This window comes from Centruroides vittatus, unplaced genomic scaffold, assembly GCF_030686945.1.
Source record: "Centruroides vittatus isolate TY-2023 unplaced genomic scaffold, ASM3068694v2 contig_823, whole genome shotgun sequence".
In the NCBI taxonomy this organism is placed as follows: domain Eukaryota; kingdom Metazoa; phylum Arthropoda; class Arachnida; order Scorpiones; family Buthidae; genus Centruroides; species Centruroides vittatus.
Window position 1 is genome coordinate 249313 of NW_027122536.1, and position 22545 is coordinate 271857.

The following is a 22545-nucleotide window of genomic DNA, read 5'->3' on the forward strand; positions in this document are numbered from 1 at the left end:
CGGATGTTTCATTGTAGGCCTGGTCGAATCCGCAATGGTCTGTAATGAAGATCTTTTTGGAAATAAAGAAAAGGTTAAAAATAAAAGATCGGTTATTGATTTTCAAAACCATGTATCGCCTAAAGTAGAAATTATTTATAACCATATATGTATATAAATTATTTTATATATATTAGATAATATTAATTAAGGAAGAAAAATTAATGCATATTTAAATTAATTATCTACATAATCAGAAGCAGTTGTGACTAGTGCCTCTGGTGAGTATTTTTAGAAGTACAATAACAAACTTGTGGATTGAGCAACACGTGATTGTTGGTTAGAAATGATAAGGTTTAAGATACTTTTTAAAACAAACAAATACTTAATTGCAAAACGATACAGCAGTACTATGGGTATGATACAATACGCATTATTTATTGAAAATTATATTTCTTTTAAGCCTTTGCATGAAAGGGAAATATGAAAACGAATTTATTCTGGAAGTGACAAAATAAGTAATGCACGTATAATGAAAAGACATATGAGCAGTTTGTCAATTTAATAAAATCGAACCTACATCATCGCTGCCTTTCAAACATTTGTCTTCACGTTTCAAAAGATTCTGAAAGATGTTTAAATTGGTGGAACTTGTTCTAAATTATTTTGTTAAGTTTTGTGGTGGAATTCTTCTCACCCTTCGTTATGTATGTTCTGCTTTAATTGGTACAAAACCCTGACCAACGAAAACTATTTCATTAGCCTGAGTTGGGTTATATTAGGTAGCTGTACACTATTTTCATAAGGAATGTAACATATTTTGTGTTGGTTGAAGGCATCAATTTTGTCTTGAGCATAGTAACATGTATCTCCATTTGGACAATGCTTTTTCAAGAATAATATTAATTCTTTTTGATGCACTCCACAGTATATAATTCATGTTAATACAAAATTTAGATGGTAAGATAAGATTATGGCCAGTCAAATCAAAACCATTTGTCTGTAACTTTGCACGACGTTTCAACTTCACTTCTGGAATACCATTCTTTCTTTTTACACAATAAAATCTTTTATTTCTCACATGTTCAGAGCTATTCATTGTGAAATAAGATTTGTCCATAACAACAATCTGGTTGTTTTTGAGCTGCAGATCTCTTTTATTCAATCATTGCAGTAATCTTTTTTGATTTTCTAACTTCTTTACAGTATATTTGGTGTATAAAGCATTTCCTAACAAGAACATGTTTGCCCTTTAATATCCCATGCACGGGTATGAAATATTGTAAACTTTGTAGTTGAAGTCCAAAATATTATCAAAGGCTATTTTAATAATTTTCAAAGGAAAGTTGGAAGAAAATGTCCAGAATGTAGGGAAAAAATGAAAATTTGAGTATATAATGAAGAGAACGCTTTGGATTTTTACTTAAGTATAATAACTTATAAGAGGTTTCATTATCACTGTTTATATGATACTACTACTTTTACATGATAAATTCACTTGAACTAATTTATTGTTGCTTTGCATTGTTTTCAAACAGATTGTTTATACAGAATTACATGATGTATAACATCAGCTTTTTATTATTATTCACAAAATTAATTTTGATACATTAGTATTTTAAGTCAACAGAAATTTTAATGTTAAATATTTTTTCTAAAAGGATTTTAAAATTAGTTTTATTTTATTTAGAAGCAATTCAGTTTTTATATTTTTAACTTTATAAAATGGCACAAAGATGAAGTTCTCTATATTAGTTTCAAAATTGTTTATGGCATAATGAATAGTTACACTCTTAAAATAGTTTAATATATTTTTTTTATATAAGAAGAGTTGAGAGAATTTACAGAAACATCCTGCATCATAGGAATTTAATTATTTATTACATGGAAAATCCTTTTAATTTAGTGGAACTTCTCATCTTCAGATTCTCTATTTCATCAGTAGAGAATAAATAATAAAACATTTAAATTTATCTCATGTAATAATTGCATTAAAATCCAAATAACTATATAATAGATAATGAACTACTAAAATTGAATCTTTTTACATTGAATAGCAGGTAAATCAAAAAGTTCTAATTATACATTTTTGAAAATTAAAGTAGTTTTCTGCAAGTTTATAGTGTTCTCAGGTACTCTGAAGTTTGCGGTAATATCACATTTTCTCTTTACTTTCTCTCTACTTTCTTCTCTTTAAAAATTTTAAATGATTAAAGCTAAACTTGTGTATATTTCATACTTAGACATTGTGAAAACATAGCTAAACATTTTCTACTATAAATGTTACTAAAATTGTAAGACAACAGTTTTTCCATACTCCAAAGGTTTATGGAAAACATGCATGTTGGAGATTTCCTGAATTGTATGCATTCTTCAAATCAGCTGACAATATATTACTATTTCTTGTCAAACTTCATTACTGAAATTTAAGTTATTCTAGCTTTAAATTTTCCAAATTTAAACTAAAAAGAAACTAATATATTCTTCAAATTTCAATACAGTGATACCTCACTTTTCGTCGATAATTCGTCCGAAAACAATCGACGAATTCCGAAACTGATGAAAACCGAGACAATTTTTTCCATACGAATCAATGTAAATCCAATTAATTCGTTCTAGACACTCCAAAATACATACCAAAAACATATTTTATAGAGAATTAATATAGCGTTAAATACTAAAAGCAATAAGAAATTAATATAAATGACTAATTAGCATAAAGATAAAAGATAAGATAATTAGCATTAATATAAAAGCAATGAAATTGTTTGGCTAGACGTGCAGGGTAATGTCTTGTCTTGTAGAAGCTAGTTGGACGCGAGCCTCTAGCGTATATCGCCCTGTGGTAAAGTGTGACATAACTGTCACGCAATAGTAGTTATATGCATTTACGATTGTCGTATCGCAGGGGAATAATGCCTTCCGGAAGGTCCGTTTAAGGATAACTGGCTCCTATTCAGGCGTTACAAATGTGGAGAAATCTCGGAAAACTTCATGTGGCCAGCCTGTCCTGATAAAGTGCGAACCCATGACCGAACTCCCAGTGTTTAGGAAACGGAACCGTTGGCTAATGGTAGGCCATTGCAGGGTAATGCTCACACAATGAGAAATAACGCCACACTGAGTCGGAAAATGTGTGGGTCGCCTTTTGTTTTTTGAAAAATTAGCAGTGAGGCCACTTGAGCACGCCAACGAAATCTGATGCAATTGACAAAAACTGAGACAAGTTTTTCACAAAAAAAAATCGATGGAAACCGAAACCTATGATAACCGAATTCATCAAAAACCGAGGTATTACTGTATCTCTGAAAATAGACTGCATCCTGTATCGAAAAAACTGCATCCAAAAACTGCAAAGACTGCATAAATCTGCATCCAGATTTATGATATGATGTTTGGGTTAATGTAACCCTTGGTGCCAAGATGGCAGCTTGTCTCTGATTCCTGCAAGGAAACAGTGGGACGCACGTTATAACCTAACCTAACCTATTGTAATAAATTACCATAATTATTAGCAACCAAATTATTAGAATAGGTTAGGTTTAGAACGTGCGTCCCACTGTTTCCTTGCTGGAATCAGAGACGAGCCACCATCTTGGTACCAAGGGTTACATTAACCGATGTATGATCACAGATTATGACATATCTGTGATATGTCATAATCTGTGATCATACATCGGTTTATGGATCACAGATGACCATAAAATTGATAAATTTGTCATTAACCGATGTATGATCACAGATTATGACATATCTGTGATATGTCATAATCTGTGGCCTCTAGTGCCATGTGTCTTATTTCTCTGTCACTAATTTCATTGTATTATTGTAATGATTTTTATTAGATCAATATTCATAACAGTAGATATTTAAAGGTCATCTTAGCCTAGTCCCATTAGTCTATTGCAGTAGTGTCATACCTACTTGGATAAAAATTATAGAAAAGTTATGCAGCACTCTTAAGAAATGTTGTATTTTTTGAGGAACTTGTTCAAATGATGCTGACACTGACAAACATTGCATGTGGAAAGATGTGAGCATAAATCCAATTTTGTTTCACAATGGTTAATGCAAAAAGTGAAAAGGTTTCCAGTTGTGATACTGTTGTGGTTAGGGATTGCAATCCAGCAGTGTTTTTAATCCAGCTGGATTTTTGCTGGATTGAAATCATTCCAGCTGGATCCAGCGTGGATGTATTTTTGGTGCAATAAAGTGTTATCTATCTATCTATCTATCTATCTATCTATCTATCTATCCATCTATCTATCCATCCATCTATCTATCCATCTATCTATCCATCTATCTATCCATCTATCTATCCATCTATCTATCCATCTATCTATCCATCTATCTATCCATCTATCTATCCATCTATCCATCTATCCATCTATCCTGCAATTTATGTTTTTTTAATGAAATAAAACATTTTAAAAAATACTTTAAAAGCTTTTATTATTTAGACTGGTCACTATAAATCAGTAAAACTTCTTACACATTTAGGTAGTAAAATTAACTTTGGTTCGGTTTAACATTTGAGATAGAGATAATTAACTTTAAACGTTTAGTTAGATTATAATTATAATGTAATCTTTAAGTTAAATAATAGCAAAGGTAATTGTACTGATTAATTTATATTAATATATTATAATAATGTAAGGATGGATAATCAGTGGCTAAGTGGCTATCAGTCTTACCAGTTTTTATATATATAGGCTCTACATATTAGTCTGTAGTTATTTATAGGTATATAAAACTATGTACTGGAAGTAGAATAAGTTAAATAAACTACACCTTTATCAGTTTAGCAAAATTTAATAAAATAATAACGTTTTTAATTGTTTTTAACGATCTTCCTCAGTTACAAAAAAAATAGAACATTAAATATAGAACATAAAATGTGTTCGGAATAAATATAAAAATTAACGGAAAACGCCCAAACGGACAAAATATAGATAGATAAACAAAATAAATAGCGGACAAAATATATACAGGGTTTTTTGTTTTAAACTGACGGTACTCAGAAACATCTGTAGAGCAATCTAGCAGCCGGACTGTCACCAAATTTGGGAGAATGGCTAAGGATGACATGGAAAAGAGATTCCGCGAAGAAAAAAGTAGTACCTAAATTCGCCGGTAGAGGAGGATTTGGCGCTGTTGTAGCGAAAAAGCTACCAGCACTTCACTGAAGAAAGGGTCATCAGTCGCTTTTTTCCACTTGCATGGCCGCCTCGCTCCCCGGATCTAACCCCATGTTACTTTTTCCTGTGGGGTTACTTAAAGTCCAAGGTCTATCTTAGTACTGTCCCAAACTTGATGACTTTGAAGGACAGCATTTCTCGAACGTTCCTGTGATGAACATTCCTGCGGACATGTTACGTTTGGCCATAGAGAACACGGTGTTCAGGATGCAATGCCTTTTTCAGCAGGACGGTGATCACATTGAAGAAGAGAGAAAGTTATTTGCTGATTAATTAAACTTTCGTTATTACACTGAAACCTCTGTCTGATTATTCATTCGTGTGTTTGTTAATTGCAGCTGGATTTTATGCAGATTTTTAGCTGTTTTGCTACAACAGCGCCAAATCCACTCCTACTGGAAAATTTGGGTACTACTTTCTTCTTTGCGGAATCTCTTTCCCATGTCGTCCTTAGTCACTCTCCCAAATTTGGCGACAGTTCGGCTGTTAGATTGCTCTACAGATGTCTCTGAGTACCGTCAGTTTAAAAAAAACACCCTGTACGTAAGATCCAACGAAACCAGCATTGTCCGTTAATAACATTAATTAATGTAAAAGGATCTCCACATGGTAGACAATGAGTCCGCATCTCTATGGTTTATACAACCAGTTGTCATGTGCGCCTTGCAGATTTCCAATCTCTCAAGATGTTTGACCATTTGCCTATTTGTCGTCGTTTTTATAATTGCCACTTAGGCAATTATAAAAAATGTTAACATCCAATGGGATATTCCCATTGGATGTTAACATCCTTCTGTCTTGCATATGATGCCAGCGCAGTGTTGTCAAGGTTCTTACTGATTGTATATTTGTGCTCTTGAGCCTTTGTTTTAAACTGCGCATCGTTGCACCCACATAAACAAGCTTGGAATTGAAACGTTGGTTGTGTAAAGGCACCGAATATATACCCGTTGTTGAATTCCAATCCTCTTTCTTTTTATCGTTTCTTAAAAGTTTGAAAACAGTGGGATTACGTCGGCATACAATACGAAAATTATCAGACCTGGCAGTACATCTATGTATCTTGTTTAGTGCTTAATTACATTCCATTTTTATTCTTTTTACATTTATTCCGAACACATTTTATGTTCTATAGTTAATGTTGTATTTTTTTGTAACTGAGGAAGATCGTTAAAAGCGATTGAATACGTTATTATTTTATTAAATTTTGTTGGATTGATTAAGGTATAGTTTACTGTATTTATAAGTAATTTAATTATTAGTGTTAGTAAAGTAGTGAGTAAGTAATTAGTAGCAGTCTAGTAGTTAGCAAAGTGGCAACGCGACGACGTAGACTTTTGCGCAATTATTTAGAAAGTTAATTGAGTATTTGCGGATCCACAGCGCTGGATCCAGAAGGCCGAAGAATGCGCTGGATCCAGCTGGATTGCTGGATGAGGGATCCAGCAATTGCAATTCCTAGTCGTGGTAGACAGTAGTGTATAAATTACTTTACTGTGCAGTAAATATGGAACAAATTTTATGTTCAACGGAATCAGTTCTATTGACATAAATTTGTCTTTAGTTGTTTATTTTTTCAAAATAAAAAACAAAACCATTGGTAATCATGTAGAAATTAAGGTACTCTACATCTTAGATTCAATAGCATCTTGTATTTATATATTTATATTATATATAGTATATTATATTTTATATATAATTATATTTAGTAAATAATAATAATTATAATTATTATTATATAGTAAATAATAATTATATTTTAAATATAATTATTATTATATTTTAAATATAATTATTATAGTAATTATTATTTACTATATATATAAATATAATTATTATTTACTATATATAATATAAACTTATGTATATTATATATAGTAAATATGGTGCATATACAGTTATCATAAAATTTATATGAGTAGACAAAAAATTAGAATATTCGTCTGGCTGAAAGTTTAGTGTACATTTTCTCATGAACAACACAGAGTACAAAACTTTTTTTGACCCTACATAAACAATGTCTATGTATATTTTTATACCCATTAATCAGACAAATTAACTCAAATGTTTTTTGTTACAAATGGAAATGAAATGACAGAAGAATAGAATAACAGTTTGACCATGACAAGATATATGAATATTGGCAAAAACAACCAAATAAACAGCCATAAAAACTAAATTGTAATGCAAATTTCCATATTGGTGGGCAGAGCAGTATAACAGTACAACATGGGGCATAAGTGCGACATCAGTGACAGTGCTAAAGATATTATCATAGCCTTGTACAAAGTAGGAAGAACACAAAAAGAAATTGCGAGTTATGTAAAATGCTTGCAGCCAACAGTCTCCAAAGTACTGAAACAAGAAAACTGTATTCAAGTTTTAACTAATAATTGCCAGAAATGTGATGTAAATGAGCAACAACTTCGAAGGATGAGAGAAACTTGTAAAAGATAGTTGTGTGAAACCGCTTTAAGAGCTTTAAACACATGCATGCACAATGGAGAGCAACTAGAATGAACGTTAGTGGCCAAACCACATGCAGAAGGTTGCATGATTTGCACTTCAATTATCGTGATCCCAACATGAAGCCATCTCTAACGAAAGAGTAACGACAGGTGAGTGGTGCAGAGAGAGGCTCATGTGGAACAAGACGACTGGAATAATCTTCTCTTCGGTGATGAATTCCTGTTTTGTCTCTCCTGTGGTTACCAAGGCCCACGTATATGAAGAACAACCAAAGAGGCCTTCGAAAAGGACTGTATGAAGAGATCCGTGAAGTTTGCATCATCTGTCATGATCTGGGGATGCATGATTTCTAACAGCGTAGGACAACTGCATTCTTCTGGAACGTGTCAATGCACAGACATATCAAGACATCTTAGAGACATTTATGATATCATTGGCAGAGGATTTAATTAAAAAAACATTTCTACAAGACAAAGCATCTTCTTATACCACAAAGTCAATGATACATTGGTTAGAAGAAAGACAGATTGCAATCCTGCCTTGGCCAAGAAATTCACCAGACTTAAACCCATTGAAATTTTGTGGGGAGTCATGAAACAATTGTGAGATCCGGAAATTCCCCTGAACGAAAAATTTTAAAAATCGTTCCCTTTATTAACTTGAGAATTTTCTTATTATAAACATCCTGTCTAGAAAAGGTCCTGGACGAGAAAATATGCGTCCCCGGCCATATAACTGTCAACTATCCTTTGTTCTTAAACTGTATCCAGATCATCTTGCAACCTAAGTTTATAGTTAACATCCGAACTCGTCATATATTTTTGGTCCCGGGAACACCTATGACCCAGATCGCCATCATCCCTCGAGCACGTGACCACTTTTCCCAGCCTAAAGCTATAAAAGCCACTTCTTTCCCCCCTCGGAGGAGTCTCTTATCATCTGCTGGACAAACGCCATCGCGGGTTGTCACCGCTCTGGACCTACCATCCCAACGTCTCCGTGCTCAGTCGTCGACTTTATAAAACTGTGCCAATTTCGGATATTTATCTCCACTGCTTAGATATCAAAGAGCTAACTCTATAAGGAAACTATTGTGAGGTATGAACTGAAACTGTAAGCTCTCTCTCTCGAACCCTACGCGAATTAGGGAATTAGTCAGATTTTGTATTTGTGTCCTTTGTTAATTCTAATAAACCTTGTTTTAATTGTTAAATGGTGTCCTCTTTGACTCGAATATCGCTTTCGCCTTATCGTCGACCCCATCTCACCTATCCACTCGCCCGACCAACAGAGTCCCTACTCGCGGGACTGAATTCAAAACTTAGCCATCTTGACAAGTGAAAGGTCAACGACCTGTTACTGGAAAGGGGAGATACGACTTCCTCCTACCTCGCTCGATCTCACACGATCACTTAATGAACAGTGATGAACTTCTAAAGAGGAACTTGTGGTGTGCATTCGACACATTTGGAACATCACCAGAAACAGGTGCAAAGCATTAATCTGCACCATGCCTGACAGATTGCGAGCACTAATTATGGCAAATGACGACACCACAAAATATTAAGGGTACGTTTGTTAAGTCAAAACGAGTTAAACGAGAATGACGTCGTTGTTATTCTTGTTTCGTTAGACTTTTCGAACGATTTGTTATAACTAAATGGCTGTTTCTAAAATCGAAGATATGAATGTTGCTAGTGCAGCCTTATCCAAAATATTTATCTTAGGTTGCTTCGGATGGACAGTTATTTCAATCATTTCACTTTTTAATTCACAATTTAAACACTCAAGTAGATCTAGAAACATCGATATCATCAGGTGCCATTTTTCTTAATGAAGTAAACTAACTCTTTCCTTCGTGAACTTTGTTAGAGTTTCGTTCGATACGTCATCACCGCGGAGCATGCGCACTGAGCGAGACTACTACTTTTCAAACGATTCGTTACTAACGCATTTAACTCGTTCGACTTAACGAACGTACCCTAAGTTTGTTTTGTTGTATTTGCTATATTTAACCCACATTTAGCTAATATTCTAATTTTTTGTCATGGTCAAACTGTTATTTTATTTTTTTGTCATTTCATTTTCATTTGTAACAAAAAACATTTGAATGAATTTGTCTGATTAATGGGTATAATCAGTGCTGTAACTAGCCATTCCTGTGCCCTGTGCAAGAGTTTGCATTTAGACCACTTGTTAATTAGGTTTGGAAAAATAATAAAACAAATACATGCATTCTGGGTCCCTCTTCCAAGTGAGTCCTGTGGGGATGCACCTGCCTAGTTACTGCACTGGGTATAATAAATATACTTAGACATTTAATAAAGTAAAAATTACATTACAGATACTACACATATCTTCATTGCTCACCATGTCCAATCACCAGGAGCAACTATTCTCTATTGTAGAGATGACCTACAAAGAAAGGTCATCTCTGCAGTGGAGAATAGTTGTTCCTGGTGATTGGACATGGTGAGCCATGAAGATATGTAATGTAATTTTTACTTTATTAAATTGTAATTTCCGCCAGCCTTTTTTACAGATACATAGACATTGTTTATTTAGGATAAAAAAAGTTTCATACTCTGTGTTGTTCATGAGAAAATGCACACTAAACTTTCAGTTAGATGAATATTCTAATTTTTTGTCTAAGAGTTGAGTACAATGCATCGTATTAGATAAGTGATTCCCAACCAGGAGTACGCACTTGGTGAATTAGGGGTATGTGAAAAGAAATTAGTAATGGTGTATGTACTAAATGAATATTCAGATTTTGTATTGAGGCCTTTGGCAATGTCATGGCACTTAATGCTTAGTTTTAAATATTAGTCTTATATTTTATATTATAATTATTCCTGTCTTTCCTCCAATGTTTTTCCGTTAAAAAAAATAACTTTTTACATGTAATTTTGTATATAGTTAAAACAGCTAACATTTTACAACTAATTTCTTAATATTGACCAATATTTAACTTTTTTCTGTTCAGGTAGAAATTATGATTATGATCTTATTGTAATTGGAGGAGGTTCTGGTGGATTAGCTTGTGCTAAAGAAGGTAATTTTAAGTTTTTATGGTATACCTACAATAATCTGTTCTTATAAAAAAATATATAACGGGAATATATATATATATTTGTGTGTGTTTGTGATGTTATAATGTTGCCTCAAAAATCTATTTTCAGAATTTGTATATATTGTGAGATTATGATGTTTAGTTAACAACCACAGAGAGTACTCAAACAAAGAAAACATTTATTTTTCTATCACGATGATGTACAGATTATTAAATTAGATGACAAGCGGTCTCAATTCTACCGCTCAACACTAGAGACACTTTTTTTTAATCATCCAGATATTCGTAACCGAAGTACAACGCGCGACAAAAGTATATGTCTGATGGTGAACCGAAAAATTCGATCTTGTAATACACTACTTACAGCTAAAAATTAATCTAGAACTAATATCTAAAACTAAATCTACAGCTAAGAGGAAAGATAGAAAATAGGACAGGTAAAAAATATAGAAAAGTGGGTATCCAAAGTTCTTTCTCTGTATCCAAAAAAAAGGATGGTCACTAGTACATGTATCTATTCTGTTAGTTCGATGCATCCGGGCCTTTCACCTCGCTTCTTTCAAAATAAATCTCTGGATTCTAACCCTTACGTTTTCACCTCCTCCTTTTTCTTTTCGTCTGATAGATCATCAACACTTTCTTCTTCGGTCATATACCGCTAGTCCATTTTGCACAGAGCTAAGGCATGCCGGAATAGCCAAACTCATGTCTCTCCTCTCCGAAGTTCAAACACCAAGTGTCCCCACTCCCTCACAAATTGTACTCGGGCTGTCAACTCCTCGTATCACTATGACCATATAAGGAAAGGTATTTTCAACAAGAAAATTCTGGGAAGGGCAGATAATAGAACAAAGGGGAGAAGCTATACAGGAGAAATAGAAATAGAAGGAAAAATAAGAATATAAAAATACGCCTATGTAATTACATAATACATATGGCATACAGCCACAATATATAAAGCTATATATCTGGAATGTAATCATTGCTACAGATTTAACATAAAATCATAGATTTTATTTTATATTATATAAAATAAAATTGTTTCCTCGTAATATGAAAAAATTGCAGCAGAATATAATGAATTAACTCATTTATACTTTACAGTATAATTTTTAATATAAATATTGAAAATAGCTAATTATGTTTGGGTTGAATAGATGTTATAATATCTACACCGGAGAACAGTACAGTTTCACGTATCTAAAAGCCTTTTACTGGTGTGCGTATTATCATCACACTAAACCTATTCGTTACAAACGTTTTTCGAACCTTAACGGTTCTTCTTCAGGTAACGATCCCCTAACGAAATGCGCTTTGATTCTAAGTTGTGAAGAAGTACGATCCAGAACGTTGTCCCGTCCTGATGATGTCAATCTGGATTTGCGTGCTACGCTTGTCGTGCTCTAATTTATCGTTTTATTTAGTAGGGCCTGCCATGCCGTCGATAGTTATCTCGTCCTTGTAGTTAATGCAATTACCTTCATTAATAGTGTTAAGACATATGTAGGTTGCTTCCAGCCATCTGAGGTGGTTAGTGCGGTGGGTGGTGTGAATGACTTTTGCCTGGGTGAAAATGGGTTCAATGTCAGGGTCTGACGAGTAAACGGCTAGAGCAGTGTTGTTTCTTCCATGGTTAATATCAGCTACATGCTCTTTGATACGCGTTTCGAGCTGGCGTTTGGTGGATCCTATGTATATCATGCTTCTGTTACACCTGTGTTACAGAAGCATGATAGTGACGGAGTAACAAAAAGAAGCCCTTCCCTGAGTTACTCCGAGTAACAACATCTCTGTCACGTATAACCTGGTTCTCAAATCTTTGTACAAGGAGATTGCCAGAAAAAAGAATATCTGTATTATTTTTAGAAGACATGCTACAATTTTTGAATTGTTAAGGAACGGAAAAGATACAGCAGATCGAAATAAGCTTCTCGGCGTCTACACCATTTCCATTGTGGATCACAGGTGTAACAGAAGCATGATATACATAGGATCCATCAAACGCCACCTCAAAACGTGTATCAAAGAGCACGTAGCTGATTTTAACCATGGAAGAAACAACACTGCTCTGCTGTTTACTCGTCAGACCCTGACATTGAACCCATTTTCACCCAGGCAAAGGTCATTCACACCACCCACCGCACTAACCACCTCAGATGGCTGGAGGCAATCTACATATGTCTTAACACTATTAATGAAGGTAATTGCATTAACTACAAGGACAAGATAACTCTATCAACGGCATGGCAGGCCCTACTAAATAAAACGATAGATTAGAGCACGACAAGCATAGTGCGCAAATCCAGATTGACGTCATCGGGACGGGACAACGTTCTGGATCGTACTTCTTCACAACTTAGAATCGAAGCGCATTTCGTTCGGGGATCGTTACCTGAAGAAGAACCGTTAAAGTTCGAAAACGTTTGTAACTAATTGGTTTAGTGTGATGATGATACGCATACTGGTAAAAGGCTTTTAGATACGTGAAACTGGGTTGAATAGATTAACACTGCTAATAATACTGCTTTCATTATTAATTGTGATCTCTTAAACTGAAACATAATTAACTTTGTGATATTTATGATTCTTACTATTATTTTTAATGGATTTAGTGATTGTAATTAAAATACTCCCATTCAACAGTAGAGAAAAATCTAGCAGTCCAATTGCAACCACATTTAGTATGGTGTCATTTTCATGGTGAGTGAAACTAATTTTTTTTATGGAAATGTCACCACACCAACTTTGGTTACATTTGAACTGCTAAATATCTCTTCAGACATTATTGGACTGCAATTTAAAAAAATAGTAGACCTATAAATTTGCACTGTTGTTTGTTCAGCTGTTTGTCTTTCCTTAATCTCGAGAATGGAGTTAGATGAAAGACAAAACCAGATATGCAAACCTTAGGAGTAGGAGGTCCTTATTAACTATATATGAACTTCTGATCCAAACCAGAAGTCATGTTATTTCAGTTCAAAAATTTTCCCCTGAAAGGTGTTATATAGATGACCAGCATGACTTTATTGTTAAAGGAAAAGTATGATGTACAGGGGAAAACTACTACTTAGGGTACATCCTATGTGGAAGCATCCAGCAACTGCGAGCGGAAAGAATCTTTGTATGCATGTCCAACTCACGAGCAACTTCTGTCCAGAGTGGACATGTATCATTTACAAGATGGCGGCGAAATGACTTCGTCGAATGCTTGCTACGGAAAATATGACAGACATTAAAACAGTAAATTTGATAGGTAATTGATATCTCTAACTAGATACACAACAAATATAAAGAATCTTCATAGAATAATAAGTTGAAAAAGTTTTATTTTTAAAACGTTACAATTACAAAATAAGAAATGATTAAATTATGTAAAAGATTATTAATTAAAGTACATATAATGTACAGTATATACACAATTTATTTGTCATTCTGTTTTCATTCATCTACAAAATCAGCCATTTTCTTCTTTGAAGTGTGAGCAGTGGAAGCGGCAATCAAACTTGCTTGGTAGCTGCTTCCTGCATGCACAAGTAGAAGTGCTATCTGGTGGTCGCTGCACGCTAAACGCAGTTACTCCGGACACGCAAATTTGCTTGAACCAGTTTGTTTGCGTGGCCCATCCAGTGACCGCGAGCGCATTCATGCTTGAGGTTGCTGGATGCTGCCATGTAGGACATACCCTAATTTGAGGTAGAGAGCATTACAGACCAGCAAGGTGATGATGATACAATAAATAATTGCTTGTTGAATAGGAGTACTGTAATTATAATGGCTTAGCAATTTTTCATCCTTTCACAAAAGTTGGATGAATTATTCATATACACATAGAACTATTAAACTTCATTTAACATCATGACAAATTAATTCAATGCAAACATTTTTGATGTACTGATAGATCTGCTTCAGGGGACCTATTCTGAGCTCTTCCGATAACTCAACTGGAGCGATACGTGGGACATTCAATAAGTTTCTTTAGTGAAAGCAGTTAACGAACCTTAGACAAATTGCTATTCTGTGCTCCACGTTAAGTGGGTTTCGCTACAGGTAGTCAGTTGAGATGCATCTGGGTTCCATGCTATAGATTATAGCTATTACGCTTAAGCAAAACATCAACATAGTTTATTAACTCTCTCTCCAATTACTCGTGAAGTAAAATCGTTCTTACAACAAAAGATGCTATGTTGTTTTCACTTTCGTTACGTTCCTAATGGCAGCTCGAAAGTGACTGATAACAAAAGCTTAGTTATCGCACATGGCTATCGGAACCGAAAATGAAACGTACAGCTTGGAATAGCATTTTCACGATTGATTAAATGCAAATTACGTGATTCCGATAGAAACTGGTTTTTATTGTATTCATTAGCTTAACGATACAACTCAGAATAGGTCCCCAGGTCTATATAGCTTACATTCTATTTTGGAATGTTACAATATATAAATTTAGAAATAAATTTAACTATTGTAACATCTACATGTTCTGTACATTTTGAAATAGATTGTAAGCAAGCTACATGGATCAGAAGCAGATCTGTCAGGATATCATTGTCAAAGATGAATTAATTTGTGCTGGTGTTAAATTAAGGCTAATGTTTATATGCATTCATTCATTGCATTCACTTGCAAGTTTTCTAATATGAGGACAATTTGATTTTATAGACTATTTTAGTTATTAAATTTTGATATGCCATTACATTTAGTTATATTTTTAATTAAGAGCAATTATTACATTTCATAGATACAAATGAAGATTTTAAAATATTTTTACTTAAAAATTATAAAAATATGATATTAATATTTCAACAAACACCATTTTCCTAATAATTATTTAACGTGCCATAGTTTTTTGTTTTATTAATTAATATATGTAAGGTGACCAACCATCCTCCTTTAGGGAGAACAGTCCTCCCTTGAAAAGTGTCCTTCTTTCCGATATTTGAAAACTGATCTGTAAATCTCTGTATTTGATCGATGCCGAGCTGATCTGTTGCATGTGATGTGATGTGTGTGTATTTGACATGATGATTTATCAAGGCTTAGTATATTGCAGCGAGATGCGATTACAAGATGCATACGCTCCACACAGGAGACTTTGAGAGAGTGTGCTGCGCAGAAGTGGCTTTGTTTACTTCTTACCAAAACATGACACAGCACATATGCATGCAGTACAGATAAATTATAGTGTATTTGTGTTGCAGTGAATAAAATGTTTCTTCTATTTATGATATTTTTCCTTCAATTTACTTGTGTCCTTCTTTTTGTCGTAAAAAAGTTTGTCACCTTAATATATGTAACAATTAAAGAATTGTAAATTGCATATCATTTTTTTATAGCTGGAGAATTAGGAAAGAAGGTAGCAGTTCTAGATTATGTGAAGCCAACTCCTCAAGGTAAATGCTAAATTTTGTTTTAATATTGTTTATCAAAGTTCATAAAACAAACTAAACAGTAATCACTTTAAAAATACCAGATGAATTTAATGTAATATTCTCAAGAAAAATATGATAATATTTAGTGTTGTATTGTTTTAATGACTAAATAATTTATAATAATTTGAAAAATGTAAAAATAACAATGTTACATGAAATTCAAACTGTTGTTCTTTCCTAATGTATGATATTTTGCCATTTATAATTAATGTTATACAAATATTTTTAATTGGAGTTTTTCCATACATGCAGCATATTAATGTTAGATTAGTATATAAATATAATTTAATATTTATTATTAGAAATTAGAAATTCCAATGAATTGATTGCCATTTGAAGATCTGGGAATTGTAAATGAATCCTTGTTTGATATTATGATAAATACAGTAACTAGTCTTGTTCTCAATGTGGGCAATAGACATAGACAATCTAGCTTTCTGTCTAGGGCTGTGTGGTTGCTTTTAGAGACTCAGATACAAAAATATGCATTTGTTTTGATCTAGTACTGATTAGAATCATATACTTTAATTTCAAGTTCCATGTAATATAGGCCTTATAATATATAAATGTATTGGTTGCCATTTGTAAAGGTCGCCTTTGGCGGCCTGAGTCAAAGAAACCGCCCGACTGAGGTAATTGCTCCCACCTGGAGTCGGGGCCATAAACGGCCGGAAGGATCAAAGGTGTAGCGTCTCCACTTAAGGGTCAATGTGTTGGCCACGTGCCGGCCAGCTTAGGAAAGTAAATGTAAATAAAGCGCGGACGCAAATGTAAGCTACGTCGGCGGGAAATAAGGCGGACGTCGTTGAAGGCTCTAAGAAGGGGAGGCACTGATTGGTCGCAGGAAGGAGTAGCAGAATCCCTTAAATTGGAAGGGTGGCAAAAAAACGAGGAGAAAGGGCGAGGGACCTGATACGTGGCGGTCTCTAACACCAGGCAGACCTTTGAGGCGGAAGAGAGAGTGTTCTCCTCTTGGGAAGTCCTCTAGAGAAAGGTTGTCGTAGAGACGGACGGCCACGAGGTCAAGCCATCTCCGGAAAGGTGACTCGTGTTCCCCGGCCAGCTAAGTCGACGTGCGGCATCTCAGTTTCGGTACATTAGCGTACGTAATGTTATTGCATAGTGTACATCTTTGTAAATATTTGTAAATAAACTGTATATAACTAATTATCGAGTGTGGAGGTGTGACTTTCAACGGACCATCAAACGGACAATCTCGAGGCGTACAGAACGACTCGGGACGGAACATTTGTAAAGATCACGTGACGAGTAAGAAGGATCTTCACTGGCGCAGTCTTCGACAGGATTTTCTTGCAAATCTTCAGGAGATTCTCGCAAGACGACAGGAAAGTACTGAGCCCACATTCGAGATAGTTGAGAACTTTGGATACTTACGGAAGGAAGAGTAGCCGGAAATCAAGGCGGAACAGAACTCAACATTGGTAAGTTGTTCTTGATTATTTGTATTCAGAATGCCGGGACGCGGAAGGACTCAAGGGTCAAAAAGGGGTATGCCATGTTCTGAGGATCAGGGAGGTCGGGCTGATCTTAGTCAATCCCAGGAAATGGATACGGAGCCGGAAAAGGAAATTTTGGACCCCGAGGTCGAGGTTACGGACAGCCAGAATGAAATAGAGGGGCGTGAGTCTGACGAGTTAGAGAAGTTACGCTTGCAAATTAGACTAGCCGAAATAGACTCTAAAAACAAAGGAAATTGAAAGGGACGTTAGAAAGAGCGAAAAGGAAATGGAAACGCAAATTAGACTAGCTGAAATAGAAGTTAGGAAGAGTGAAATAGAGTTAGAGAGAGATCGTCTACGAAGTGATTCTAGGACTAGTGATAACTCTGAGCTGGGAGGTAACTTGGATAGCCTAGCTAGAAAAATCAGATGGGCTTTACCTAAAATGCCAGACAAGGAGGCGGAAGTACCGTCGTGGTTTCGTGCCGTAGAAGTAGTTTTACAAACGTACGATGTGCCGGAAGAACTTCAGGGGCAGCTAGTTTTAACGGTGCTATCGGAGAAATGCAAAACGGCGTTAAATAGGCTTACGGCAGACGAGATCAGGGATTACCAAACCTTAAAACAGTTCCTACTAGACGAACTAAGACTGTCTGCTGCTGAATACCTCAAAGAGTTCACTTCCGCTGAAAAGGGAAGCAAAGAAACGTGGCCCCAATTTGCAGCTAGAATGGAGGATCTCTATCGGTATTATCTGAATAGTAGAGGCGTAGATTCCTTTGAGCAGCTAACAAAATTGGTGGTCTCGGATCACCTTAAGACTAAGCTAGACGCCGACGCTAGGCGTTACGTTTTGTTGCAAGAAGGTAAAGGCTGGTTCCCACCGGAAGAGTTAGCCAGATACGCAGATAAGCATGCGGAGGCTGTGGGAAAGGGTGACTTTAGAGTTATATCTGAATTCGAAAGGGATAGAACAGTCACTAGAACTGGAGGCATGAGCGCGAACAATGGAGGATCAAGAATGAGATGCTATGTCTGTGACCAAATGGGTCATCTCAGAAGGGATTGTCCTCGGAGACATACTAAAGAGGAAGGACCGAAGTCTAAAGCAACGCGAGCGGTTAAAATAGACGAAACGGTAGAATCGGACGAGCAGCTAGTAGCGAGGGTAAAGGTGAACAGGGAAACGGTCAGCGGAAACGTACCCGTTAGTGTAAACAAAAATCTCCTGCTCGCTTGTAAAGGTAATAAATTTTCTGCAATAGTGGACACGGGGGTAGATATGACGGTTATTAGGAAGTCTGTAGTGCCTGTTTACGTGTCGCGGGTAGCGAGAAAGGTTAAGTTAATCAGCGCATTTGGGCAGCAGATATCAGCAGTGTTAGCGACAATACCTGTAAGACTAGAAGGGAGGTCGAGTAAAAAGAAAAATGATTACGCTCCAGCCTTGATAACTTGCGCATTAACTGACGAACTTAGCTGCGGTACAGATGCATTACTTTCGGCAGCCGATTATTGCGTTTTGAGGAGAGTCGAACGGACGAAAACGAATAGGCGACGGAAACCAGTCGCGAAGGTTACGGTTGCGAAAGAAAGCGGGGAAAATAGGACGAGCCCCACGACAAATAAAAAGAGCGATGCTAGAAAATATTGTAAGGCGGGTCATAGTCGGCAGGCAAGCGTTCCCCTTCGGCTAGTTGACCGCACGCCTCTTAAGGAACAATCGGTCCCTAGGGCATTGGTAGCGCGGGATGATAAGGCAAAAATCGCGCACAGAAGGGGGAAAAATCGTAATGAGATCGACGTACTATCCAGACGGGAAATCAGGAGCAATCCGGAACCCCCAGATCGTACAGACAAGGCAGTTATGTCGGTATTAAGTCCTTCGGATAGATGTAATCAGTATCTACCAGGCGATTCTGAATGCAATGTGACGGGACAATTTGCCGAAGATGTTATTGACTGTGTAAAATATCTTTTTCTGTAAAATATTAAATACTGTATATTGTTAGTATAGTTTATTATTTGTAGTAACTTGATCCTTGTAATAAGAAAGGAGGAAGTGTAGTGTAACGAAACAATTTGTACGGTAAAGATTGCTGTTTGTCGCGGTAGTATTGTTTAGGTCAAACAGGCTTTTGTTGAAGCGCAGTTTGAACCTTGTCGGTGGGAGGTGTAAAGGTCGCCTTTGGCGGCCTGAGTCAAAGAAACCGCCCGACTGAGGTAATTGCTCCCACCTGGAGTCGGGGCCATAAACGGCCGGAAGGATCAAAGGTGTAGCGTCTCCACTTAAGGGTCAATGTGTTGGCCACGTGCCGGCCAGCTTAGGAAAGTAAATGTAAATAAAGCGCGGACGCAAATGTAAGCTACGTCGGCGGGAAATAAGGCGGACGTCGTTGAAGGCTCTAAGAAGGGGAGGCACTGATTGGTCGCAGGAAGGAGTAGCAGAATCCCTTAAATTGGAAGGGTGGCAAAAAAACGAGGAGAAAGGGCGAGGGACCTGATACGTGGCGGTCTCTAACACCAGGCAGACCTTTGAGGCGGAAGAGAGAGTGTTCTCCTCTTGGGAAGTCCTCTAGAGAAAGGTTGTCGTAGAGACGGACGGCCACGAGGTCAAGCCATCTCCGGAAAGGTGACTCGTGTTCCCCGGCCAGCTAAGTCGACGTGCGGCATCTCAGTTTCGGTACATTAGCGTACGTAATGTTATTGCATAGTGTACATCTTTGTAAATATTTGTAAATAAACTGTATATAACTAATTATCGAGTGTGGAGGTGTGACTTTCAACGGACCATCAAACGGACAATCTCGAGGCGTACAGAACGACTCGGGACGGAACATTTGTAAAGATCACGTGACGAGTAAGAAGGATCTTCACTCCATTGATTACTTTATGCAAAATATAAAATGAATATGTAACAAGGAGGAGTTTAATTTAGTGTTGATATTTGTATGTTAGCCAAAATTAATACTTCAAATTTGATTTCTAAACCATTGTTTTTAGATTTTTCTAAATTTGAATAATAAACGGATGATAACATACTCATCAATATCAAAAATAAATTTAACAATTAAATAATTTAAAAGTTGACAGTTGGATAGCTGAGACAGCAAAAGACATAAATCTGGAACACCAGAGTTAAGGTTAAGTTGATTCAGAGAACTTGGGAATCTTTTACAGATATGTAGGGTTCTGTCCCTTACCACCCAGCTGCTTCCATTGTGGGTCTAGGCGAATCTGAAAAAAGGCTCTCTACTTAAAGCCTGCAGGGCAAAAATAGTTTTAAGAAAGCTAATAATTAACTCATTATAATTTAGAAATATTTTTGTGATAATCAGTATCATTATCAGTATTAATTCAGCCAGCTGATAGTACATTTTCTAATATGTCTTGATAGCATCTTGTGTATCACATGTATAAATGTGTACTTAATTTAAATTTTCTGTACATGTTTTTTAGTTATTTTGTTGAGTCATATTGTATTTGAATGCAAATTTTATATCAGATATTTGTATTTAAATTGATGTGTTTGTTCTCAGCCATTTGACTTTTGAAAAGTACCATTTGATATTTGAACGTTTGTGTCTGAAGACAACAGAAATTAAAGTTGTCAAAGATTTTTGCATAGTTTAAAAAAACTTTTATCAATATAAATCTGTTTAACATCAAAAATCAGATTTCTTCTTTCAGTCATGTTCTTTCTTGATGTGAAGTGCTATTGGTGTCCACTTTAAAAAATACTAAGAAATCCTAAATAATTTTAATATTGATTATAATTTATTTCTGAGAAAATGCATAAAATTATTTATCATTTTTAATCAGGAAATAAATGGGGATTAGGTGGAACGTGCGTCAATGTTGGATGTATCCCTAAAAAATTATTTCATCACGGTTCATTGCTTGGAGAAATGATAAAACGTTCAAGAAGTTATGGCTGGAATGTGTCAGAAATAGTTGAGCACAATTGGGAAATTCTGCAACAAAATGTAAATAGCTACATTAAATCATTAAATTGGGGACATAGAGTTCAGCTGAGAGAAAAGTTAGTACTGTTAATTATTATTAATATATACAGTCAAACCTGTTTTTATGCGGTGGATAGGGACCGCATAAAAAAACGCTTAAAAAAAATCACACGAAACTTTACGACTGGCTATAAAAAATAGTTTTCGCAACACAGTTAAAAAAATATTTTTTTATGCGGACAATAGGGACCGCATAAAAAAAGTCTCACATAGAAAATAACTCAAAACCGTACGAAATAGAATTTATTGACAACAGATGTCAGCACTTGACTGCATCGTCTCGTCTATCATCTGTTTTACATATTTTTGTCCAGGTGGTGTTTTGTTGACTTAAAAAATAAATTATTTCATTTTTCGCATATTCATGCAATAATATTACTATAATAAGTTCATTTATGCTATAATAAGTTTATTTAGCTATAATAAGTCAACGTGAGTCATGACAAATCGCACGAGACTAGTCGCCAACTATACCGCACAAAGAAAATCGCACAAATAAAAAAATCGCACAAAAAAAGACCGCATAAAAACAGGTTTGACTGTATATCTATTTATATGATTACTTATATTAATTATTATATACAAAATATAAATATTTTTTTTTACATTCACTGTTTCATTGACGTGTTAGTTTATTAATTATGGAATTATTTTAATAACTTTTGATTATGTAATTTAGTTGTGTATTGTGGGAGGTCAGTTAAAATATATTTTAAAATATATATGTAATTTTACAATTTTCAAAAATGAATGTACTTTTAAAAACTAAAAATCACTGATAATAATATTAAAAAACAAGACTGATGAGAAGATCAAAGAGATTTACTTACACTATATGCATTTCAAACGATATATTTCAAATTGCTTCTTTAGTAGGTGATACGGAAGCACAAAGTAAGTAATGCAGTTTGA

At 35.3% G+C, this 22545-nt stretch overlaps 1 protein-coding gene across 2 annotated transcripts in view; it reads left to right on the plus strand.

The window, feature by feature from the left end:
• Window positions 1–281: 281 nt before the first annotated feature.
• The window catches only part of LOC136982349 (thioredoxin reductase 2, mitochondrial-like), a 40362-nt gene continuing 18098 nt past the window's right edge, over window positions 282–22545 (plus strand). Inside the window, exons 1-4 of one of the 2 annotated variants that reach the window (XM_067278823.1) lie at window positions 282–395; window positions 10633–10701; window positions 16053–16109; window positions 21431–21650. In XM_067278823.1, coding sequence (XP_067134924.1) covers window positions 326–395; window positions 10633–10701; window positions 16053–16109; window positions 21431–21650 — 416 coding nt within the window. In that variant the 5' untranslated portion in view covers window positions 282–325. Of the gene's footprint in view, window positions 396–10632; window positions 10702–13306; window positions 13420–16052; window positions 16110–21430; window positions 21651–22545 lie in introns of those variants that run through there. The other variant, XM_067278824.1, reaches the window with a different exon arrangement.